Raw genomic sequence first — 22122 nt, 5'->3', positions numbered from 1 at the left:
GAGCCCGCCCGACCCGACTGCGCGGCCGCGGGGGGTGCGCGGGCAGCGCTCGGCCGGCGGCGGGGCTGGGCCGGCTCTCGGCCGGCTTTACCCGGCGTCATCCGCCGGCCCTGCCCACAGCCCCGGCCCCCCCCGGCCCCGGCACCCACCGCCCCCTCCGAGCCGGCGGCCAGAGCCAGGCCCCGCTCCCCGCCCGCCCGGGATGCGCGTCCGCATCCACCCGCGCCCAGGGGTGGGATTTGGGAAGGGGCGACCGGGAGAGGAAGAGAGGAAGGCTTGGGCTGCGAGAGAGCCGGCTCTGCTTGATGCGAGAGTCCAGCGTGGGGCAAGGGGATCTTTCATTAGGCACTGCCTTAATATCCGCAAAGTCATTCCCAAACTGCTCGGCGCTGGCTTGCATCGTCAAATCTTGGAATCATTTACTTTGGAAAAGACTTCTAAGATCATAACCCCTTTCGGTGAAGAAATTGTCCCTAATACCCAATCTAAACCTCCCCTGGCGCAACTCGAGGACGTTTCCTCGTGTCCTGACTCTCGTTAACGGATCCCATTCGAACAATGGGAAGGTGTCAATCTCCTGCGCAGGCACCGGGGCTTGGAGAGCTCCGACACGCTGGGGTGTCGGCTGGCCTCCGGGCAGTGTTTAACGGGCGTTTGCACCCTCTTAGCCCTTGGCTGGGTAGCGGAGGGGCTGGCAGGGCCGGGAAGGTTGTCCTGACTCCCCTGGGCGAGCGGCATCTGGCAGCACATCCATGCCAAGCTCCAGAGCATCGCTGCACCTTCCCCAGGAGCTGCAGGGGGTATCAGTGCACAAACTGCCCTGCCAAACCCTCCTCCCGAGCATTTTGGTGCTGGGAGGTCTGAAAAACAGGAGACTCAAAAAACTGGATGTGTCCAAAAGCCATCACAAACTGGCAAGCAGAGTGGCCAAGGAGTTGTCAGGTCCCTCCAGACCCTGCCGCTGAGGATTTCCTGCCTCTCGAGACTGCTGGGAGGATTAGCCAAAGCAGGCTGAAATTAGAAGGCCTAAACTGCCAGGGTGAAACCAGCACGGAGCAGGATGCACGCGAGGGGAGCAGACATGGGAATTCACCCCGGAAAGTTTCTTCCAGGGAAAAGCCTCCGGAGATACCACCAGGAGCGGAGCCTTTTTTATTATTGACCGACCGAAGACAAAACACAAAGATGGGATTAAACCCCGGGAGGAAGGAAGTGAAGCCATGATCCTCACTGCGTTTGTCATTATTGGTAATCCTATCAGGCAGGCAATCGTTAGCCTATGGATAATTGTATTCTTAGCAACAATCAACCACGGTACTTACCTCCCCTTCTCCCGCAGAGCTTTGCCCTGGGTCCCAATCGTCAGAGCTGCTCTAGAGCTCAGCCAAATCACCCGGAGATTGGCAGCGTCACAGCGCTCTTTGGTTCAGCAGCTTTTTCGATGTGTGTTTTGTCCCTCCTTCCCCCTATTTGCCCTAATCCCAGTAGCCACGAAGGCATCATCCCGAGTGCAGTGCTTCACTCGCTTTCGGAGGCTTCCTCTGAGCCCTGGAAATTGTTCATGGCCAGAGACAGCACCGGGGTGGGGAAGTTCCAGGATCTGGGTCCTTGCTCCTGTGCTCACACGGACTGTCAGTTTTGGGCACATTTTGGGTGAGACTGAGAGAAATTGGCCACTGGGAGCTGCTGATAGGGTGACATGGGGTGTTTTGGTGTTACACATTTCCAGCTGTCACAGTGCCCTTCATTACTGCCAACACCCCAGACACCTCCTGCTCTTTCTCCCTGGCAGTATAAATTTTCCACGGCTCTTGGTTGGGAGTGTGTTGGAGGGTGTTTGCCCGCTCAGGAATGCAGCAGCATGTGGCTTGCATTAACCCAGCATGGAGACAGAGCACTTCAGCCAGCACCCTCCCAAGCAGGATTTATCACTGCCTTAAAATAAGAGAAGCTGGTCCTGACAGCTTCTCCTGAGGCTGGAATCCCTGACAAAGGAATCAACGGGAGCTTCAGAAGTGCTCAGGAGCAGCAGCTCCTGGCTCTGGACCGGCAGCAATTCCCTCTCAGGTTGCTGGAACCTGTGGAACTCACAGGAGTTGTGAGAGCTGCAGGGTTTGGATGTCTGTGAAAAACAACACTCCTGGACTTAGAGCAACAGCCAGGAGCAGCAAGGACACATCTGCCGGAGGAGCTGCTCTAACTGAGCCCAACTCCTGCAGCGAGGAGGTGACAGGACCAGCAGCAGAGCTCAGCTCCCCATGTCCAGACGTGGGGTGAGAGCTCCTGCAGAATGTGATCTCATGGGGATGATCCCCCAAGCGGAGTTTGGGCCCAGCAGGTCCCGTGTGATGCCGACTTGGTGATCCCTCCTCCGTGGCTCTCCGGAGGGAACTGATGGAGTAAACTCGTCCTGGTCCCTGGCCAGAGCTCCCGCTGGGAGGCACAGAGGTGTCTCTGGGGTTCCCCTAGCAATTTACAAGGCACGACTGATGCCTCCGGCTCCATCATGCACGCTGCGGGACGGGCGGGGATGGAATCACACACCGGCTCAGCCAGGCAGGCTCCCAGCCAGGGATCTGCCCGCCAGCCCCAGGAGAGCCGAGCTGGGAGTCTGCTGGCAGGGGGAGCTCCGGGAGGGGTCCGCCTGGGCACGGCACCCCCTCCCCAGCCCCAGCCCAGGCTCGGGCCGAGCCCGGAGCGGGGCAGCAGCAGCAGCAACAGCAGCAGCAATGCGCTGCCCTCTCCCGGGAGGAGATCCGCCCTGCAGCTCCCGGAGAGCGGGGGATGGCTGGGGACAGCCCCCGAGAGCCCCGGCACGGCAGGGTTTAGGTCCCAGGATCCCGGGAAGGATAAGGGATGGCCGGGTACGGTCCCAGAGCCCCGGCCCCGCACAGAAGCCGCTTTCACACCAGCTCCGGGCCGCAGCGGGGGAGCCAAGGGCGGCAGCAGCTGAAGAGCTTTGCCAACAAAGGAGGGTTCAGGAACAGCCGCGGTGACAACTGCTCCGGGAAACAGCCCCGGCACGGAAAATGCTGCTGTGCTGCAAATCTGCCTGCGGGAGGGACACAGCCGGGCTGGCTCCGGCTGCCCGCGCCGCTGCGGGTGGCAGCGCTCCCAGGATGCAGGAATGGGGTGTGGGACCATCGGGAGAGCCTTCTGCAGGCACAAAAAAGATCTGATCTAACACTCCACACATCCTCAGTGTGGGCAGCCTGTGAGCTGTACAGGCAGGTGGTGCTCTGCTTCCCTCCCACCCAAAGCAAGGAGGCCGCTGAGCTCCAACACTGCATCCCAGCCAAGACCCAAGTGTGGCTCCACAAGCCCCTCTGCAGTGAGGTGTGCAGATGCATGCTGGTTTCCAGGGGGAAAAGACAGGATTTTCTGTTCCCAATTTCCTCTCACATACAGTTTGAGCACAGACCAGTCTTATAACTGCTCCAAACTCGGATTATTTCTGCAAGCCCCAGTCACTCTCCCAGTCATGGACACCACTTTTTCCTTGCCAAGAACACAGCCCTCCTCATCTAGATGCCAGAAATGAGAAACTATCCGAAGAAATGCCCCTGTACTCACTGCTCCAATGGCTTGGAGGTCATTCCCCTACCTGGCTGGCTTCTCATTTGACATCTGGGTGTGTGCTGGCTCAGGGATATTCGGGTTCAATCCACAAATGGCAGAGCTCAGCCCAGGGGTGGGGATGGCTGTACCTTGCTTCCATCAAAAGAAATGATCCCAAGAGCTCTCCTGGAAGTGTTTGTTTCTAGACCTTCCCCCTAAGCTCCGGTCATTGCCCCCTCTGCTTGTGAGGTGTCTGCTCTCACCCATACAGCTCTTCCAACAACTTAATTAATTTTGCAATCTAATCCCTGACCCAGGGCAGGCTCTGAATTGCTGTGAGGGCCTTCAAAGACTTAAACCAGTACAACGGGCCTTGCCCTTGACAGCACACTGATACAAGCTGATATTCCAGAAGCTCCTGGATACTGGCAGCCATTCCAGCCCCAGCTGCAGTGGAACAGCTGAGAACTGACACAGCCTTGGCTCTGAACAAGGCAGTGCTGCAGCAGAACAGCAGTTCCAGAATTCCCTGCAGCCCACCTCTCCCTGTCAGCACAGCAGGGACAGGCAGGACACGGCTGCCCTGCCCCTGCTCCTGCTCGGGGCACGCTGTGTGGATCTGTTCCAGTGGCAGCCCCAGTTCCAGGCCCCTCTGCTGAAGGACAGGACACACACGGTCACAGGCAGCACACACAGGTGGGAGCCCCCAGGTCTCACACCACTAGGGACACAGACGGATTATTTCCCTCTGAACACATTCCCCACCAGCTCTACCTGCCTCGATCCACTCTCCTCCAGAACCAGAGGAGGTGAAGCCCCACAGAGGAGCCTTTATGTGCCTTGAAGGAAAAAATTGCGCTGCAAGCCTGTTCATTCCACCCCAAACCAGTCTTAAAACACGCAGCTGCTCGGTGCCGTGCCTGGCACTGCAGGAGGGACACGGCCCTGCTCATGACTTGCTTTCCAAGTGCCACGAAAAGCAGGAGTTATTTGCTTCGGCATCAGACTGGAGGAAAGGAGCACGAACATTGGCAAAGGTGCAGCACAGGCTCCCCAGCAGTAAGTAAATATCAATGTGTCATCCTCCTTGTGGAAATGAAATTGCAACTGTCACAAAAAGGAAGATGTGTAGATAAATCAAGAAGAATAAAAATAAATCAAGTCCCAACTGCAAGGGCCGCAGAGGGACTGCAGGAGGTACCAGCAATACCTGCAAATGAGGAAGAATGGTGAGGTTGTCTTGAAGCACCTAAATTGCCTCTCCAGACTGAAAAGCAAGAGAGATCAGTTATAAAAGCATTTCTGCAGTGGCTGTAAACAGTTTTTAGCCACCATTAACTCCCAGCATTTTCTGGAATTGGGGCCTGTTAAATGCCAGGCATGGACACACCCGGATCATCCACAAGGAGAGGGAGGGCCCATCTGGTAATTGTGCATCCAGCAGGGGAGGTGAGCTGGGCATGGGGAGAGCTGCTGGAGAGCAGCTGGAAAGGAGAAAAAGAAATGGCTTTAGAGGTGACACTAAAGAAGAAGAATGTTTCCAGCAGCGTCTGGGAAGGGGAGGACAGAGGTTTATGTGGAAATGAGGGAATTGCCTGTCTGCTGCCACAAAGCCATTTACTACTTGAGGTGTTTCATTTTACAATATATTGCTATAAATATTTCAAAAGCCTCACGTCTGCTGGCCCACACTCTGTTCCAACTTATTTACCTACAGTTACTGGTTTCAGCAATGCTCACTGACAAAATATTCAAGTTTTTCCACCTTCCCAGTCCTTGTTCCACCTCACAGCGAGGCTCCTTGAGGCAGCTCTGCCCCAAACCCCTGTGTTTGGAGTGCAGCCCTTTCACAGAGCCCCTCTGCACTGTGGGGCTTATCTAGAATCATGGAATCACAAATGAGTTGGGTTGGAAGGGACCTTAAAGCTCATCTTGTTCCACCCCTACCATGGGCAGGGACACCTTCCACTGTCCCAGGTTGCTCCAAGCCCCTTCCAGCCTGGCTTTGAACAGTTCCAGGGATCCAGGGGCAGCCACAGCTTCTCTGGGCAACCTGTGCCAGGGCCTGCCCACTCTCCCAGGGAAGAATTTCATCCTAATATCCAAGCTAAGCCTACTCCCTGTCAGTTTGAAGCCATTCCCCCCATGTCCTGTCACTCCAGGCCCTTATAAAATGTCTCTCTCCATTTTTCTTGTAGGTTCCCTCCAGGGGGGAGACGGCTACAATTAGACACCCTGGAGGCTTCTCTTCTCCAGGCTGCACAATCCCATTCCTTTCCTCAAGGGAGAAGTGCTCCATCCCTCTGATTACCATGGTGGCCCTCCCAAAGCAGCACAGGACAGCTGGAAGATGAAACCCCCTCTCCTCTGTGCGAGGTGGCAACAGAAACACAACACAGAAACCTCTTGTGACAAACTGGGCAGGGCCAAAGAGCAGGTGGGTAACAAACCTACCAACAAAACTCACTTCCCAAAGCCACTGCAACACCAGCAGCTTCCAAACCACACCCCAGCACGGATGGGCAAACCCTCATGCACCCCCAGAGTTGCTCCCAACACATTTAGCACTTTGGGAAACAGGTACACACCTGTAAGGTATTTTCAGATCGCGGTATGAAAAAAAAAAGTGACAGGATAATGCAAAATAATTAATTTTATTTAAAATAAAAAGCAAAACCACAATCATCCGAACAAGACAAGTATCCCAGCTCTGCTGGATCGGTGATAAAAGCAGCTAAGGGCAGCGGCAGGGCTTGGAGCTGACAGTGGGACTGTCACATGAAAGGGTTAACACTTTCCTTCCCCCCTTTACAAGGGGGACACCAAAAATCTCCTGTTACAATGTGCCCACACAGGTATTTCAGACTGGATTCAGCCAACAGTCTCGATTCCCAGCCCACAACGGCTGGGGACTCAGGGAGGAGAGTAGAAGTTAACTATGAAAGAGGGTGCTGTCTTTCCTTGAAGCATTTAGAGAGGTTTGATGTAACTGAGGAGACAAACCGGAGCCAGCACACACGAGCTGGGAAGGGGAGGGAGGTGTGCCAGAGGCTCCTCGGTGTCACCTGCTCCCACAGCACTTGTGCAGGAACAGGTGCTGGGACTGGTGCCTCTTGTCCACATTTGTGGTTCTGATGGTGTCGGGTGGTTTCCCCCTGAACTCTCACAGCCTGTGTCTGTCACCAGGCTCTAAAGCACAGCCAGAGCTCCCAAATCTCATCACCTTTTCCAGAGCAGGCAGGATTGTGACAATAACACCCAGCCTGAGGCTCTCTGCCCATCCCTGGGGAACAGGGCAGTTCCCAAAGCCCCAGAGAGGTGAGGCAAAGCTGTGCTGCTGCTCTGGGGCTCAAGGAAATGAGGGGCCCACAGAGTGCTGGACCAGCTGCATCCAGGGCCTCTAGAGTACGAAAGCAGCAGGGTTGGAACAAGAGACAAGGATGTCCCAAGAAGCACGAGCCTGGAGAAGTGAGAGCACAGGGCCCACTCTCCCCAGCCAGCGTCCCTCAAGCACGGAGCGAGGCACAAAGGGAGCACAGTTTTTAACTGTTCCTCACTCACCCAGCCTGAAATGAGGGCCTGGGAAGCACCAGCTCCCTCTATTCCTGTAAGGCCAGTGAAGCTGACTATGGTGAGAGAATTGCATCTAGTCCTATTTAAAAACCGATCCTGCTCTAGCAGGACCTCCTGTTTAGAGCAGGCCATGGAACAGCAACAGTTCAACCCTGGTGAAAACAGAAAGTCTTGTGCTGCTACAACTTACCTACCGCACAGCAATTCTGGCAGGGCCACCACAGAACACCACGTGGCCAAGAGTGTTGAACAACATCCCCAATGTTTTCTGCTACAAAATCCTCCCTCCAAGCTCGGAAGTCTCGGGTTGCTCAGGATTAATGAAACACTTTTTGTGGGTGGATGGCTTCAAGGCATCTCACACAGCAGCTACAGTTCAGCTTCACAACAGCCCTTCCAGGTAGGGAATTTCCTCACTGCTCAAAGACTCACCCAGGTGGCTGAGGCAAAAGCCAGAAGTGGAAGAACTGGAGATCCTGGATCCTGATTGCCAGGTAGCCTGCACAGACACTGCTTCACAGCAGAAGTGCCCTGTGGAGCAGTCAGGAGAGGGTTGCTGGTATCGTGATGTCTGCAGTCTGTTGTAAACACGCTGCTTTTCTGTGAGGGGTGTCACACCAACACAGACTTCACCTGGAATTGCTTTATTTCACACCATGGAAGGGCTCACAGGCGTGGAAGAATGCTCTGCACACTGGATCTTCCCACTGTGCTTCTAGAGGCAGAGGTGTGGCTTTCCCAGCACAGCAATCAGGCTTTCACAACAGATTTTAAGACTGTGCAAACTGAACCACATGTGCCAAATGCAGCTGCATCTCACTGAGGTGCTGGCCAGCCACCAGAGAGGGCAGGGACAGCTCTCCAAGGACTCCCCTCACCGTGACAGAGCTGAATCTTGTGAGCCTTCACCTCTCCAAGCCCCACATTTTACCAAAAGGCAGCAGCTGCAGCCAGCTCTGAGTGGACACACACAGACTGTGCAGGCTCCCAGGCTGTTCAGCCTTGGCCAGAAATGCCAGGAGTTGAAGAAGTTGGAGGATTTTTAAAGTGATCTTGTGGAAGAATCTGCAGTGGCTACAGAGCAAGTGTGCTTGCTTATGCCTGGCTATCTATCACAGGAAATTTGGGAGTCTGGAGAGCTGAAAAATGTTATCAATAAACCTTCCCTCTCTCCATTTCCCCACCACCACACTGCTCTTACACAAACCGACTGGCACAAAAAAGTCTAAAACAGAGATCCTGACAAACATTTAGGATTCCTTTGTACAAAAGGACATGGCCCAGGAGTGTTTAAATAAGGAAGAGACAAGGTTAAAAATGGATCAGAGAACCCAGAAAAGCAACACTCCAGGTTCCACCAAACCCAACACGTTTAAAAAGTCACAGCTGAGGCTTTAATCTCTCTTTAATTTGCTCTTTCATCAGTGCCTGGGCATTGCTGTGTGTTTACTACATGTATAGCACTTCTGCTGTCAAGTTTCCTCTCCCAAAAAATGGCTGAAGTGAGTTCTGTACCCACCTCCTAGGGCTCACAGGAGCACCTATTGAAGCAGCCCATGGGAAGTTCAGATTTCCTGGCAGCACCTTCAGCCACACAGACACACCACCAGCACAAGCCCCTGCTAATGTAACAAACCAGCAGCTCCGAAAGATCCCTTGGGGATGAGAGCTTTACCTGGCATAATACAAATGCATCTACACAGACTTAAGCAACACATTGCGTTTTTAAAAAGCATAAAACAACAACACGTCCCCCTCCTCAGTCCTTTAAAATTGGCACTGCAACTTTCAGAAAGGTCTGAATGCATAACCTCAAAGAAAAACCATTCAGGGATGTGAACTGCACCATGGCCCCGGAACGGTTTGGTGTTTCAAGCCCAGCAAATGTGACTGTGCCACAATCAGACTTTGTCAGCAGCTGCCTTGTGCTAAACATCACACCTGCACCTGAAGGACTGGCATTACTGGCAAATGCTGACTTTTTCCTGCCACAGTTTTTGCTGTGCAGGAAACTCCAGGGTTCTTCTGCTCCACTGAGCTTCCCATCACAAGGGGCTAGTGCAGCTTTGTTACCTGTCACCGTGACAGACACAGAGTGAAGTAGATGGACTGCTGCTGGTTCAGGTGTTGCACCTCAGGTGTGCGTGCATGGAGCACGCAGATTCAGAACACAGAAGATGCTTCAGGATGGTGGTCACCTCTGCTGAAGTTGCCTCAGTGCTTGGGGCATTCACACCACCTTCCCTTCCTTGGCTGAACAGGGATCTTCTCTCAGAAATAAGATGAAAAAGGAAGGTGTTTGCCCAGCAGAAGCAAGGTCCGGTGACATGGGGAGAATACAGAAATGCTGCCGCCACCGTAGAGAGAAATTCCATGTGGCCAAAGCTCAACTGGAGATGAAACTGGCCAGAACTGTGGGGAAATTAAAACAGTTTTTTCAAATATATTAATGGCAAAAGGCAAATCAGAAATAACACTGGTTCATTCCAGGACGAGGATGGTCACCTCAAAAACATGGACACGGACAAGGCAGAGGTGTTTAATGTTTCTTTGCCTGTCTTCAGCACAGATGACGGACCAAGGGGATCTCAGTGCCCTGAGCTGGAGGACTGTGACTGTGAGAACATTCAACTCCCAGGTGACCCCCAAGCTGCAGGATCTGCTGCTCCAGATGGATGCCTACAAATCCATAGGGCCTCGTGGGGTTCATCTGAGAATCCTCAAGATGCTGCTGATGTCACCGCAAAACCTGTCAATGATTTCTGAGCAGTCTTGGGAATCCGGAGGAGTTCCAGCTGACTGAAGCTGGCAAATGTCCCAATTTGAAGAACAAGGAGGAGGATCCTGGAAACCACAGGCCTGTCAGTCTCACTTCAGTGCCTGGCCAAATCATGGAAGAGATGATTCTGGGAAGTACTGAAAAACACTTGGAGAACAATGCAGGCATCAGTCACAGCCAGCACAGCTTCATGAAGGGAAAGTCCTGCTGTTGAATATGATCTCCTTCTGTGACACGGTGACCCAGCTGGTTGATCTAGGAAAGCCAGTAGATGTCACCTTCTGGACTGCAGCAAAGCTTTGGATATTGTCTCTCCCAGTGACCTGTCCTGCCCACAGCTGGTTAACCGTGTTACATGATGGATGAGCAACTAACTCACAGGTTGGACACAAAGGTGACAGTGACTGGTGTGACACCAGGCTGGCACTGGTCACTAGTGGGGTTCTGCAGGGCTCCATCCACATCCCTGTGCTATTCAACATCCTCATTAATAACTTGCACACACGACTGGAAGGAATATTAAGTTTGCTAACAACATTCATTTGGGAGGAGCTGTCAACTCCCTTGAGGGTAGAGACCTCAACAAATTAAGAGAGATGGGCAATCACACACCGTGTGGAGTTCAACTAAAGGGCAAGGGCTGGATTCTGCACTGGGGTCCGGGTGCGCCTCATTGTGTGGACCGGGGAACGAGAGGATGGAGAGTAGAGCTGTGGAAAGGGACCTGGGGACCCTGGTTGGTGGCAAGTTGGATCTGAGTCAGCAGTGCCTGGAGGCCAGAGGGCAAACCATGTCCTGGGGGCATCAGACCCAGCATCGACAGCCAGGCAAGGGAGGGGATTATCCTGATCTGCTCTGCACTGAGGCAGCCTCACCTTCAGTGCCGGGGGCAGTTCTGGGAACCACATCTAACAGACATTAAGCCATTGGAGAGCATCCAAAGGAGGCCATGAGGATGGTGAAGGGTCTGGAGAGGAAGCCGTAGGAGGGAGTGGCTGAGGTCACTTGGTCTGTTCAGCCTGGAGGAGACCGAGGTCACACCTCATTTGGCTCTTCAGCAGCCTCATAAGGGACAGCAGAGAGGCAGGTACCGATCTCTTCACTCTTGTGACCAGTGACAGGACTCAAGGAAATCGCTGGAGCTGAGTGAGGGCAGGTTTAGGTTGGATATCACGAAAATGTTTTTCACCCAGTGGGTGGCTGGGCACTGGAACAGGCTCCCCCAAGGCAATGGTCACCGCACTGAGTCCAAGTTCATGAAGTGTCTAGACAATGCTCTTGGGCACAGGGTGGGGCTCTTGGTTTTTGTGCAGGGCCAGGAGTTGAACTCTGTGATCCTGGTGGGGTCTTTCCAAGTGCCCGCATACCAGGATTTTATGAGACACACGCTTGGAAGCGCCAGTCCCGACGGCAGGGTAAGATCCAAGGACTCATTTTCCACAGCTCAGTGCTTGCAGAAGCTCATTTCTTCCTTGTCTTTCCTTAAATCCTGGTGTGAGATCCACCAGACGTTCTGATAGGCCAAAAGGGCTGGTGTTCCTTTCCTCAAGTGTACAGGACAACATGTAAACATATGACAGTGTCAAAGCAAGGCAGGTTTTTACATTTAACCTGCTGGTTTTAAAAAGTGTTCTTTAAAAACTGACCGTTGTCTCCCTTGCCAGTTCCATGACCCATTGAACACTTGGCATGTCCTTACCCACGGCTGGGTTATAGTGCACTCACCCGGGGCGCAGAGGGGACAAAGCATTGCACAAAGGACACAGTCAGGGCATTCCCCTACAGGTTATTCAGGAGCCAATCTTGGACAGCACGCAACAAAGACGTCTGGATCGAGGAAGAGTGACAAAAACTTAAGGAGTGAGAGAAATAGAAGCAGAAGGGGGTAGAACAGAGCTGGCTGGCTGCTAACGGAGCTTTGATCGGCAGCTGCCTCTGGGCAGGTGGTGTTATCCCTCAGGGATAGCTGCGGCCTCCACAAGATTCCCTAATCCTGTCAAAAAAAGGTACAACTGCCTTTGAGCATTCCCCTTGTATCAGGGCACAAGATCCCAGCATGCAGATTAAATCTCAGGCTTATCCTTCCTCCAGCATTGTACAAGCAGGGTTAGGATTGCATCTTTGGAAGCGTTTCTAGCAACTAAGCCATCACACAGCTGGAACAGAACAACCACCCACCCCCATAGAGTGAAACAATCAATACACAGGAGGAAGAACAATGAAACCCAGAAAGCATGTTCTAGGCAAGGTGCAGATTTTTAATGTTTAGGGTATTCGTTTCAAGATTTGAATGGCAGATAAATTAAAAATGCACGAGTTTTTCAGAAGAACAGATCTGCAGCGTGACGTGCATTTTTACAGCTTTCTTTTTAAACCAGGGTTTGCGTTAATGTTTGTTCTTTCCTGCTGCTCATCCCCTGCCTGACGTTACACTGGCCGCCAAAATGGGATTTGACAATGTCATAACAAGCAAATTGTGGAAATTTCCAGGGCAAAGTAAGCAGTCACTACAGTTTTCTCCAACTTTCAGTGATGCTCTGTACTTGTAATTCAGTTGTATTCAGTTATGAGCGACCGCTGGAAACAAGAAAGCAATCTACAGGAGCACACAGGTCTTCAGGCAGTCCCCACACTGGGAAGTCAGGCTGGAATCATGCTGGAATACGGACTTCCTCAGGTAAATTACTGCTGCACACCTTTAGCAAGCCACACACTAAGCCACCACAGCACTTGCATCCATGCCAAACCTGGAGCATCCAAGAGCTCAAGAGCTGGCCAGCACTTGAATACAGGCAGGCAGCCAATCCAGCAGCACTGGTTAACCAAGCTGCAAGGAATTTGCTTAAGAATTTTGGCAAGCCTCTGCTATATGAGAAAAATGCTTCATTTAGCAAAGAATGTTTAAGTTCTTCCCTGCAGTATACTCCCAGATTCCTAGCGTTCCACTGTTTTTAACCTGGCCTGTCCAGAGACCTGCTTTCCTCAGCAACTTTACCCTAAGCATATCTATCCTTGATTTTGCAATATAATGTCGCCTCCTTCCACACTGGCTGAAATTTCTTTGATATTTAGGCATTTATTTATTTATTTTAAATGTAAACACAGACATTTGGAATTTAGGATGAATTTTGCCTTTAACAGATAAGGCAGTGGAACAAATTGAAATAGTCCAGGCAGCAGTAAGAGAAACCACACAACTACTTGAGGGTTTTCTGTTTGAACAAGACATTGAAACCTGAGTGCTGCCTCATCATTCCTCATTTTTAACTGTTCACTATTCATCTGTGCTCTCTGAAGAGCAGTTAAAACATCCCACCTCGCCCATTAAACAAAGATAAAATCAAATCCTTTCATCTATTAAAAGACACAACTAGGAAAAGTAATAAGACTGTTTATTAAATAAAACCCCTGATTTTTTAAAAAACATCGATAATCTTAGTTTTCTGTTTGGAACAATTAAAATAATTAATGGAGGGAAGATACCACTGGTCAACTGCTTTACATCCTGTAAGGAATCCCTTGCTCTCCATCTCTCTCTCCTGAGGAATCCCCTATCTGAAGTGTGCCAGCTTTCCCTTGTATTGTCCTGTGCTTGTTTAAAACCAACAGCTGCCCTGGGGTCACCTGGAGGAGCTGCGCTCTTTGCTCACGCAGTCGTCCTGGGAAGTTGTGTCCCCGTTCCCCATCATTCCGCACGTCCTCCGCTTTTTCCTGCGGTGCATCATGCCCTCTGTCTCCGAGCCGGAGTCACACTGAAGGATGGAAAGATGAAACCACAATTCAGAGGAACCTCAGGAACTGCCTGTGCTGTGCAACTCACCACAAGAGCGACTCAGCAACCCTGAGCTCAAAGAACGTGCTGCTTTAGACTAGACACATCAAGGAAATTTTAAATTAAGCATTTAAAAATCAGGAACAGAAACAGTCTTGGATTTCATCACTAAAGCTGACGTGAGGCAAGACAATAAACGTGTTTCTTTCGATCCCTAGAAACTCTTCGTCTTCCAAGAGAAGCCTCTGGCTTCTGAAGGATTTAGGTGTCAAGAAGAGTCCCATGTTGTAAGTGACTTGTTTTGGATTTTTTTTTCCCCTCTCCCCAATTTTTAGAAAATTCATTTTGCAGCCATTTTCCACAAGCTAAATGAGTGACAGATTCATATATAATACAGACATGGATCAAACAGAATGAATCCATTTAGCAATGTGAAGAGAGGCTTCAGCAAACAGAATCTACTAAGATCACAAACTCCTCCACCAAGCAGATTCGTTTACCTGCTTTCCATTAATTTATTCCATAGGGCATGAATATAAGGATGAAGGCACATGATCAGGTATGGAGAAACAATGTAACTGCAGAATGTGGATCACCAATTGCAGTGAAAAGCATTACCTCTGAATCAGAGTCTGAGGAGCTGGAACTTGATGAACTGGAAGAATCACTAGAACTGTCAGAAGCAATACCAGTAGATTCCTGCAGGTCAACTGAATCAGCCAAGGCTGCCAATTCAGGATGTTCCTGCTTTAGGATCCTAAATACAGTCAAAATTTCAGGGTTAGCTTTTGAATTATAACACTGCACGTTAATGAATATTTTTAGGTTTTGTTCTCAATGGAAAATACACAAAGAAAGCTACTGAATCTCTTACCTGTACCATTTCCGTGACAGTTTCGGTCTCCCTCTTACTGTCTTGTGCCACACCACTGGGAAGTTGGTACAGCTGGCAAAGTTTTGTGTGATGGCAATAGTCGTGTCAAGATTGAGCACTACGTGCCACCAGCCACCTAAAACACAACACCAGTGACCATTGGCGGCTGCATGGCAGAGAGCAACTTCAAGAACAGCCAAGAACACCTTTCCCACCACGCAGGCGGAGCTGGACCTGATCTCCCAAGCCCAGGTGAGTTTTCCAACACATCATCTTCCCTCTCCTATTTCAGCTTTCACCCCAGTGCCTGACAGGTTCTTGTTACAGAAGGCAGCTCCACGCTCTGACCAAATTACCCAGCTCTCACAGGGGACTGAAGATGTGACCTGACAGCATCACGCTGGCTGCTGACAGCTTATTCAACAGCAACAGCCACTGTAACCCAGACGGCACAGAGCCCTTTCTGTTCAGCTGGAGAGGACTTTCCACGCTGATTTTGCAAGGTTCTTATGGCTACAGACTAACCTTTCATTTAAAAATAGATGCAAAATTGTTTCTCCACGCAGGATAAAAGTAGCGGTGTTCTTACAACCCGCTCAGAGCCCCAGAAAAGACTGAGGGAACAGTTTAATGGAACCCAACAGCTACAAAATCTTAACAGAAGGTACACTCAGGAGTCACCAATAAGTGCCAAGACAATCACAAGGCACCCTTCACACACCAAGTCAGCTGGATGTTAGACACAAGCAGTGTGGACAGAAATGATGGGCTGTGCTGCACATAAATGATGCAAGATTCAGAAGTTAGAATCTGGTACTGAACTCACCTCACCCCCACTTAAAACGGGAACACAGTGTGCAGCCACTCCAAGGGAATGGCATCTTTAGCATAGCTTTATTTAGCTTTTGATTTCAAATGCAAGATGAAACATAACCACAGAGCAGTGGGTGGAAGGTGTCAGTGCCTTTAAGTAGTTCGTTTCCCACAGCTAAGAAAAATTCATATGCAAAATTGAGCCATGAATTTGCTCCAGCGTGTATAAACTCAAACATTTTTGTTTAAGAGTTACTGGGGCTCAAACACCTCTATTATTTTATGCCCTGACAGCTTTCAATTACTGCAGTTTAGTTCAGATCACATTCCTGTGATTCTGCAATTTAAATCCCACTTTTTTTGCCATCTGTATCACATGCAATCCTTTGCCACAGGTAATATACATTTTGCAAAATTCAGGAATTAACTGAATAGTTTCAAAATGAGCTCAGTTTGCTTTTTAAGAAATGGGCCATGTAAGAAAGCTGAAATGTTCCCTTCATCTCTATTACACAGGCATGTTACAAATATGCTTCTTTTCTCCCAGATTTCCTTCCTGGAGAGATTTGCACATACCTGGAACAAAGACTGTCTCTCCTGGTTTCTGTAGGACTTCCAGGGGTTTGAACTCGGGGGGCCAGGTGGGAAGCTGTGTCCGAGGATAGATGACATTGAACCAGGTGATGGCCTCGTCCTGCTGGTTCCCTCCCTCTTCCCGTGTCACTTTGATCAGCTCTCTGGGAGTGCTGGTTGGGAACAGGCACCAACGCTTATGTCCCTGGACTAAGGCATTCCAGGCACTAGTTCCCAAGGGATCGATGTGAATTCCTGTTCCAGAACGAGGTGGGCCCATCACAAACCATCTGCATGGTGGGGGAAGAAAAGTGCTTTAGTCATAGAGCAGGCAGGTAGCTCCCTTTCTTCATGTTAGACAGAGAATTACAGCAGTTCATCGCACATTCGGTTAGAAATTAAACTACAGTTCCTTCATTTAAATTCTTGATTTCGTTAAGCTCACACTACAGCAAAAGGATATAACAAATTTAACCTAAAAACCAATATGAATTGGGACAGGAATGACTCTGGGATAAGTAAGTAAAGATGACTTTTTACATGCCATTGCTGTATTTTGTTTTAAACAGTTCTTCAATAAAAAGGTGATTTCAAAGTTTATGAGCATGATTAAGCCCCAACAGCCTGCGCTGGGATTCTTCCTAGGCAGGGGGATTCTCCTATGGTTTTCTGAAATTTGCTGCTCAAACAGCTCAGAACTGCAGAACAATGAGGAACAAAAGGCAACAACAAGGAACAGAGCAAGTTATGCAACCCTGGCCTCTCTCTGCTCCTTCTGTTCATGCACAAGAGGCTTTTCATTCCAACACTTAACTACATGGAGCTTATTCTCCAGTGACCATTCAGGATTTGAGGTTTATATTCCCACTGCCCATTTACAAGGTTTATTTCTCCCAGAGGAGAACTTTATCTACTGTACGTGTTTAACTGCAGCAGCACCTTCAACTGCTCATTTCCCCTGGAACAGAGCAGTGAAACCAAACACACCAGAAAAAGAGTGTGAGGTGACTTCATACCAGGCACCAAGAGGAAAAAATGACAATAATTGTTTAACTGGCAGCAGAGAGTGCAGAAACTAAAGCACCAACACAATCCCTCCATGGTGTAGTGACAGGCATGAGATGCCCAGCAAGAGGAATGCAAAGGTTCAGAAAACACAGCAAGTTCTCCATCTCCCCTTTCCAGTGCAGATGTAAATCAAGCTGGTTGTGAAGGATCATTTGCCAGCATCAGTTGTAGGACAGTAAAGTTTGATTATCAAGCTGTTTTTTTCCTGCTTCACAAAGGAGCTGTAAATAAGCAGGTGTTTGTCATTTCTAGTGCAAATTCAATCTTTGGAATCATATTAGCCTTAGAAAGCTGATTCAACTAGAAGTAGAACAATCAAGGCTTTCATTAAGAAATCAGAAATTATACACACAAAGGTCTGTCTGGCACAGACAGATGCACTGTTCAATACCTTTTTCTGACAATAACCTGAATCTACACCCACACAGAAGGTTTTAAAATCCTTATTTAGCAACACTGTCATTTACCAGCACTTTCTTTCAAATATTTAACTTCCAATTAACAAAACAGTTTATACCAAGACATCAAATTTACCTTTAAAAACTTCATAACTCCTAAATTCAATCTGAAAGCAAACCCCAGCCCCTCTCCCCAGATTAAAATAGCTGCTTCAGTAAATGGCTTCCAAAAATTATTGTCTTTACTTTAAAGAGGAACAATGCCAATAAAAATGTCCTAAACAGATCCAATTCTTCTTTTAAGGTCTACACACTATCACACACCTCTCAATCCAGAGATCAACCTGTATTAGGTCTTATCCTCCCCATATGATCAGCACCACCGCCTGTCAGATTTTCAATTATGCTCTACAAGTACAGCACACTCATTTCTGTACCTAGATGAACCCTCTGACTCCAGGAGACATTACTGTGCTCTCGTGCATCACTCAGCTCTCAAAAAAACCTCTACAGCCTGAAAAATACCCACATTTTCTGGAACAACATATAAGAAGTTGGATACCAAGATCGTGACGGAGCTCAGCACGTGCCTGTAGATGGGGAGAGTGTGGGGGACACAGACAGCAAAATAAATGAGTCACAACCAGATTCTCCCATTTACCTCTAACTTGGGTAAATGATCTCTAGTTCATTAAATGTATTCAGTTTCTACTACACCCGGTATGGTTTTGTGTTTGACCACAGCCTTGTATGTTCTTAGAAGAGAATTATGAAAAGCACTGTAAAAAACACCTCCTTCAGTGATCTCAAATGGAATCAGGTTCTTGCTTCACTCCTGCAAAAGCACAACTGCATTACAGACACATGAGAGAGTGCATAGGAAAGTGTCATTACTGATGAGCTCTTGCTCAATTCTATTTAAATAAACCACATCACAGCCTCATGTCACTCAAAGGGCAACAGGCATTGTCTGACAATTATAATGTAGCTGTAAAGACTTTAATTACTTGGGAGGGTTCAACTTAAGCTCCTACTGCCCTGAAGTGTCATAGCAACATAGATAAAAATGCTGGGTTTTTTTTTTTTAATCTAGAAGCCCAAATAAAAGGTTGCTGCATTTGAATTTATGAATGAAATGTCATTTCACCCTCTTCCAAGCTGAAGCAAAAATAAAGAAAGAGTTGAAAAGACTAGGTAGATGTGAAATATTGTTCTCTCTCAAAACCATCTGAAAGGGAGCTAAGAACTAGTGCCCACATTAGATCCTAATCTAGCTTAAGATCTTGACCTTAAAAGGAGTGACTCATAATTAAACAAAATTCCACACTGTACATAAGCCACTGGTGCAAAACCTAGGAACTGTTCCTGAGGTATTTAAAATCCGAACACCAGAAGGCACACGCAGCAAGAAACTGATCTACAGCTCTCAGCAACTACGTAATTTTTGAATAATCTAGTAAGTGATGGAAACTGACTCAATTAAAAAAAAAAAAAAATCTACACCATAATCATGTAGCAACACTGGTGGCAGAAGGAGAAATCATGAGCTAAATCTACCCTTCTCTCCTCTCAGGTATTTAGGAACAACCAATGAGCTGGAAAATACCCAGTTTTGTCTCGTTGTCACTCTACCTGTAAGGTGGCCGTCGTTTCTCCCCTGCATACTGAAAGAGATCATCAGTGAAGAATTTGGGGACCTTGTAGTCCTCCAGGAGTTTCCTTCGCTTGGGATGTTCTCCATAGCTGCTGTCAAAGATGTAGAGGGGGCTGTCATCACGCGTGGTTTCCATGTACTCTATGTAATATTTCATCTTCATCTTCACAGAGTAACCGTCATTGTCCTCCCCACATTTGAACTTCTGGTTCCTGTACTTGCGTTTCAGCCGCTCCAGCGTCCATTTCTCCTGGGCAGACCAGCCCACCTGAGCGTTCAGCAACACCACGGGTTTGTAAGGCTTTTCATAACGCTCAACAAACTCCTCCACTGTTAACTGGAGTGCATCTGCCCTCTCCACGTTATCCTGTGAAACCAAGGGAGGAAAGCAGGACAGATATCAGCACAGACTGACGTCCTAGGACTGTGCTTGCCAGTGGGGGAGCTTCACACATATCCTTTGCTCCACACACCACTGGAATATGGAACCTGCCTCTGTGTTATTTTAAGCTCCCCGAGGCTGCAGCCCCGTTTCTCCTGTCCCGCTTCCTGCACACATCAGTGACACCCGCCGCCTGAAGCCTTTGGCACTGCTCCGCACCGAGGTAGCTCCCCGGGCGGAGAGGCCACCCTGCCCTTTCGGCTGACACATCCCCTGCGGCATTTCACTCCCTCGGGACACCGGGAAGCGCTCCTGGAAATTATGCGTGTGCCCGTCCCATCCAGGCGGGCCCTGACCTTCCCACACGCCTCGCCACGTGGAGGGAAGAAAGTCCTCTCCCTCAGTAAACCTCTCCCTCCCGCAAGCTCCGAGGCAACCCCAGCCTCAGGAAAGGCCCCAGGCGTCCCGCAGCTCCCCCTTCACCTCAGGCACTCCCAATCCCCTCATCGTCCCCTCCATCCCCTCAGGGCTCCCCAACCCCTCAGTCGTGTCCCCACCCCACTTCCCTCAGCCCCCTCCCCCGCTCCCCTCAGGTCTCTTCCCCGTTCCCCGCAGGACTCGCTCAGTCGCGCCCCCTGCATTCCAAATTTCCCTCCTCCATTCCCCATTCCCCCCCTTTCATTCCTCATGCCCCTCTTTCCCCTCCGCCCGACGCACCTTGCAGGCGCTGGGACTGAGGGGGAAGGTCTCGCAGTAGTTGTGACGGGTCCAGTCCAGCGAGTCCTTCAGCTCGGGCCGGGCGCTGCGCTTCGCCTCACGGATCCGCTTCTTGCTCTTGTGATTCATGGCGGCGGCGCTGGGGGCCGTCACCGCCCCACGGCCCTGATCCTGATCCCGATCCTGATCCCGATCGCGGCCCCGCTCCGGCCGCACCTTCCAGAAATTTCACCCCGTGCCGCCGCTGTCGCCGCGGCCCAGCCCCCGCCGCACTCCCATTGGCCGGCTGAGCCCCGGCTTCCGCCACGCCTGGGCGCTGATTGGCCGAGGCTGGGGAAGCGGCGCCCCCGCGCCGCCATGATGAGGAAGGGCAGCGCGGGCGGCACGGAGGCGGCGCGGGCGCCGGGCGGCCTTGGCCGCGCAGTCCCGCGGCCGTCCCGGAAACCCACCGCCGCCGCTGCCCTTCCCGCGGCGGGCCGGCGCTCCGCGCTTGCCGCTCCCCTGACAGTGGCGGGCCGACCGCGTGTCACCCGGTTTCCTCCCTTCTCCGGGAAGCGGCCCGCGGAGGCGGTTGCCCCGCCCCGCCGGGGCGGCGGCGCGGGTGGGAGCGGCCCGGTTTTCCCGCGGCCCCCGGGGGTGGCCGTGTCTGGGCGAGCGGCTCATCGCCATCAGCGCCCGCGGCGGCGCTCCGCGTGACGTCGCGCTGGGAGGAGGCGCCGATTGGCCGGCGCGGCCCTGCGCCAATACGTCTCCGCCCGCGATTGGCCCATGGCGGAGCCGCGGCGGCAGCGCGTGCGGCGGTACCGGTTCGAGGAGGGTCCGGCGGCGCTGGCCGTGCGTGTGCCGGAGGTACCGGGGGCAGCCGGGACACGGGGAACGGCGGGAGCTCCCGGGACCCCGGCACAGCGCCTCGCCCCGTGTCTTACAGGTGCTGGACTCGCAGTACGGCACGTACGTGTGGCCCTGCGCCGTGGTCCTGGCCCAATACCTGTGGGCGCACAGGCGGAGCCTGCCCGGCAAGCGAATGCTGGAGGTACCGCCCGCTCCCCGCCCCGTACCCCTCCCGTGACCCGCGGGTCAGGTTCCGCCCGCGGTCCCCACGAACACGCTGTGGTTTCAGATCGGCGCCGGTGTGAGTCTCCCCGGCGTGGTGGCCGCCAGGTGCGGTGCCCGGGTGATCCTGTCGGACAGCGAGGAGCTGCCCCAGTGCCTGCAGAGGTGCCGCAGCAGCTGCCTCATGAACCGCCTGCCCCACGTGCCCGTCCTCGGCCTCACCTGGGGCCGCGTGTCGCCAGAGCTGCTCTCTCTTGCTCCCATAGATGTTATTTTAGGCTCAGATGTCTTTTTTGACCCCAAAGGTATGTTAACACTCTTAGGTGTCTTTGGTTTGTGACTGCCAGGAGTTCGTGTCCAAGTAGTGCTGGGAACAGTGTCAACAGGTCAGGTGACACTGTGCTACTGACCTTGTTACTCTGGGGTAATTCTAGTTTAGAGCTGTCATAAATGCAGCTGAGGCAATAGAAGATAAAAGTAAATAACTGAGTCCCTTCATGCCGTGCTTGGGTCTCTCATAGATACTGTGCTAGCACTGATTTGTAATTGCCATTTCATAGAACCAGGCAGATTTATCCACATCTGGATAATCCAGAGACTAACCCAGACTGCTTTATCTCCCCAAACTACACAGACTTTGAAGATATTTTAACAACAATTTACTTCTTGTTGGAGAAGAACCCACAGGCCCAATTCTGGACAACTTACCAAGTCCGAAGGTAAATTTTTACATATTTAAAACTCAAATCTTAGCTTCTGTCTCAGCTGTGAATGAACATTAACTCCTCTGTGGCACCACCACTCTGACTCAGAAAAGCTCTTTATTCTGAGTCAAGCTGCCATTTGCCCAGTAAAGCCTGGCAGTAACAAAATCTGAAAATAATCCAAGCACCAGCAATTTGCTGTTA

General features: G+C 50.9%; 2 protein-coding genes across 2 annotated transcripts in view; one reads left to right on the top strand and one right to left on the bottom strand.

The window, feature by feature from the left end:
• Positions 1-6193: 6193 nt before the first annotated feature.
• JMJD6 (jumonji domain containing 6, arginine demethylase and lysine hydroxylase) lies at positions 6194-20427 on the bottom strand. The gene is made up of 7 exons (XM_040081609.2): positions 20162-20427; positions 19041-19429; positions 15946-16232; positions 14557-14692; positions 14301-14439; positions 13535-13662; positions 6194-11903 (listed from the first exon to the last, which is right to left on the bottom strand). The coding sequence occupies exons 1-7, from the start codon at positions 20288-20290 to the stop codon at positions 11867-11869; spliced, it is 1245 nt and encodes a 414-aa protein (XP_039937543.1). The 5' UTR covers positions 20291-20427; the 3' UTR covers positions 6194-11866.
• Positions 20428-20909: 482 nt separating this feature from the next.
• The window catches only part of METTL23 (methyltransferase 23, arginine), a 1660-nt gene continuing 447 nt past the window's right edge, over positions 20910-22122 (top strand). The window contains exons 1-4 of the mRNA XM_040081622.1: positions 20910-21010; positions 21090-21194; positions 21282-21519; positions 21849-21933. Coding sequence (XP_039937556.1) covers positions 20930-21010; positions 21090-21194; positions 21282-21519; positions 21849-21933 — 509 coding nt within the window. The 5' untranslated portion in view covers positions 20910-20929. The remainder of the gene's footprint in view (positions 21011-21089; positions 21195-21281; positions 21520-21848; positions 21934-22122) is intronic.

This window comes from Hirundo rustica, chromosome 18 (genome assembly GCF_015227805.2).
Source record: "Hirundo rustica isolate bHirRus1 chromosome 18, bHirRus1.pri.v3, whole genome shotgun sequence".
Classification (NCBI taxonomy): Eukaryota; Metazoa; Chordata; class Aves; order Passeriformes; family Hirundinidae; genus Hirundo; species Hirundo rustica.
This window is presented reverse-complemented; position numbering and strand designations above follow the sequence as displayed.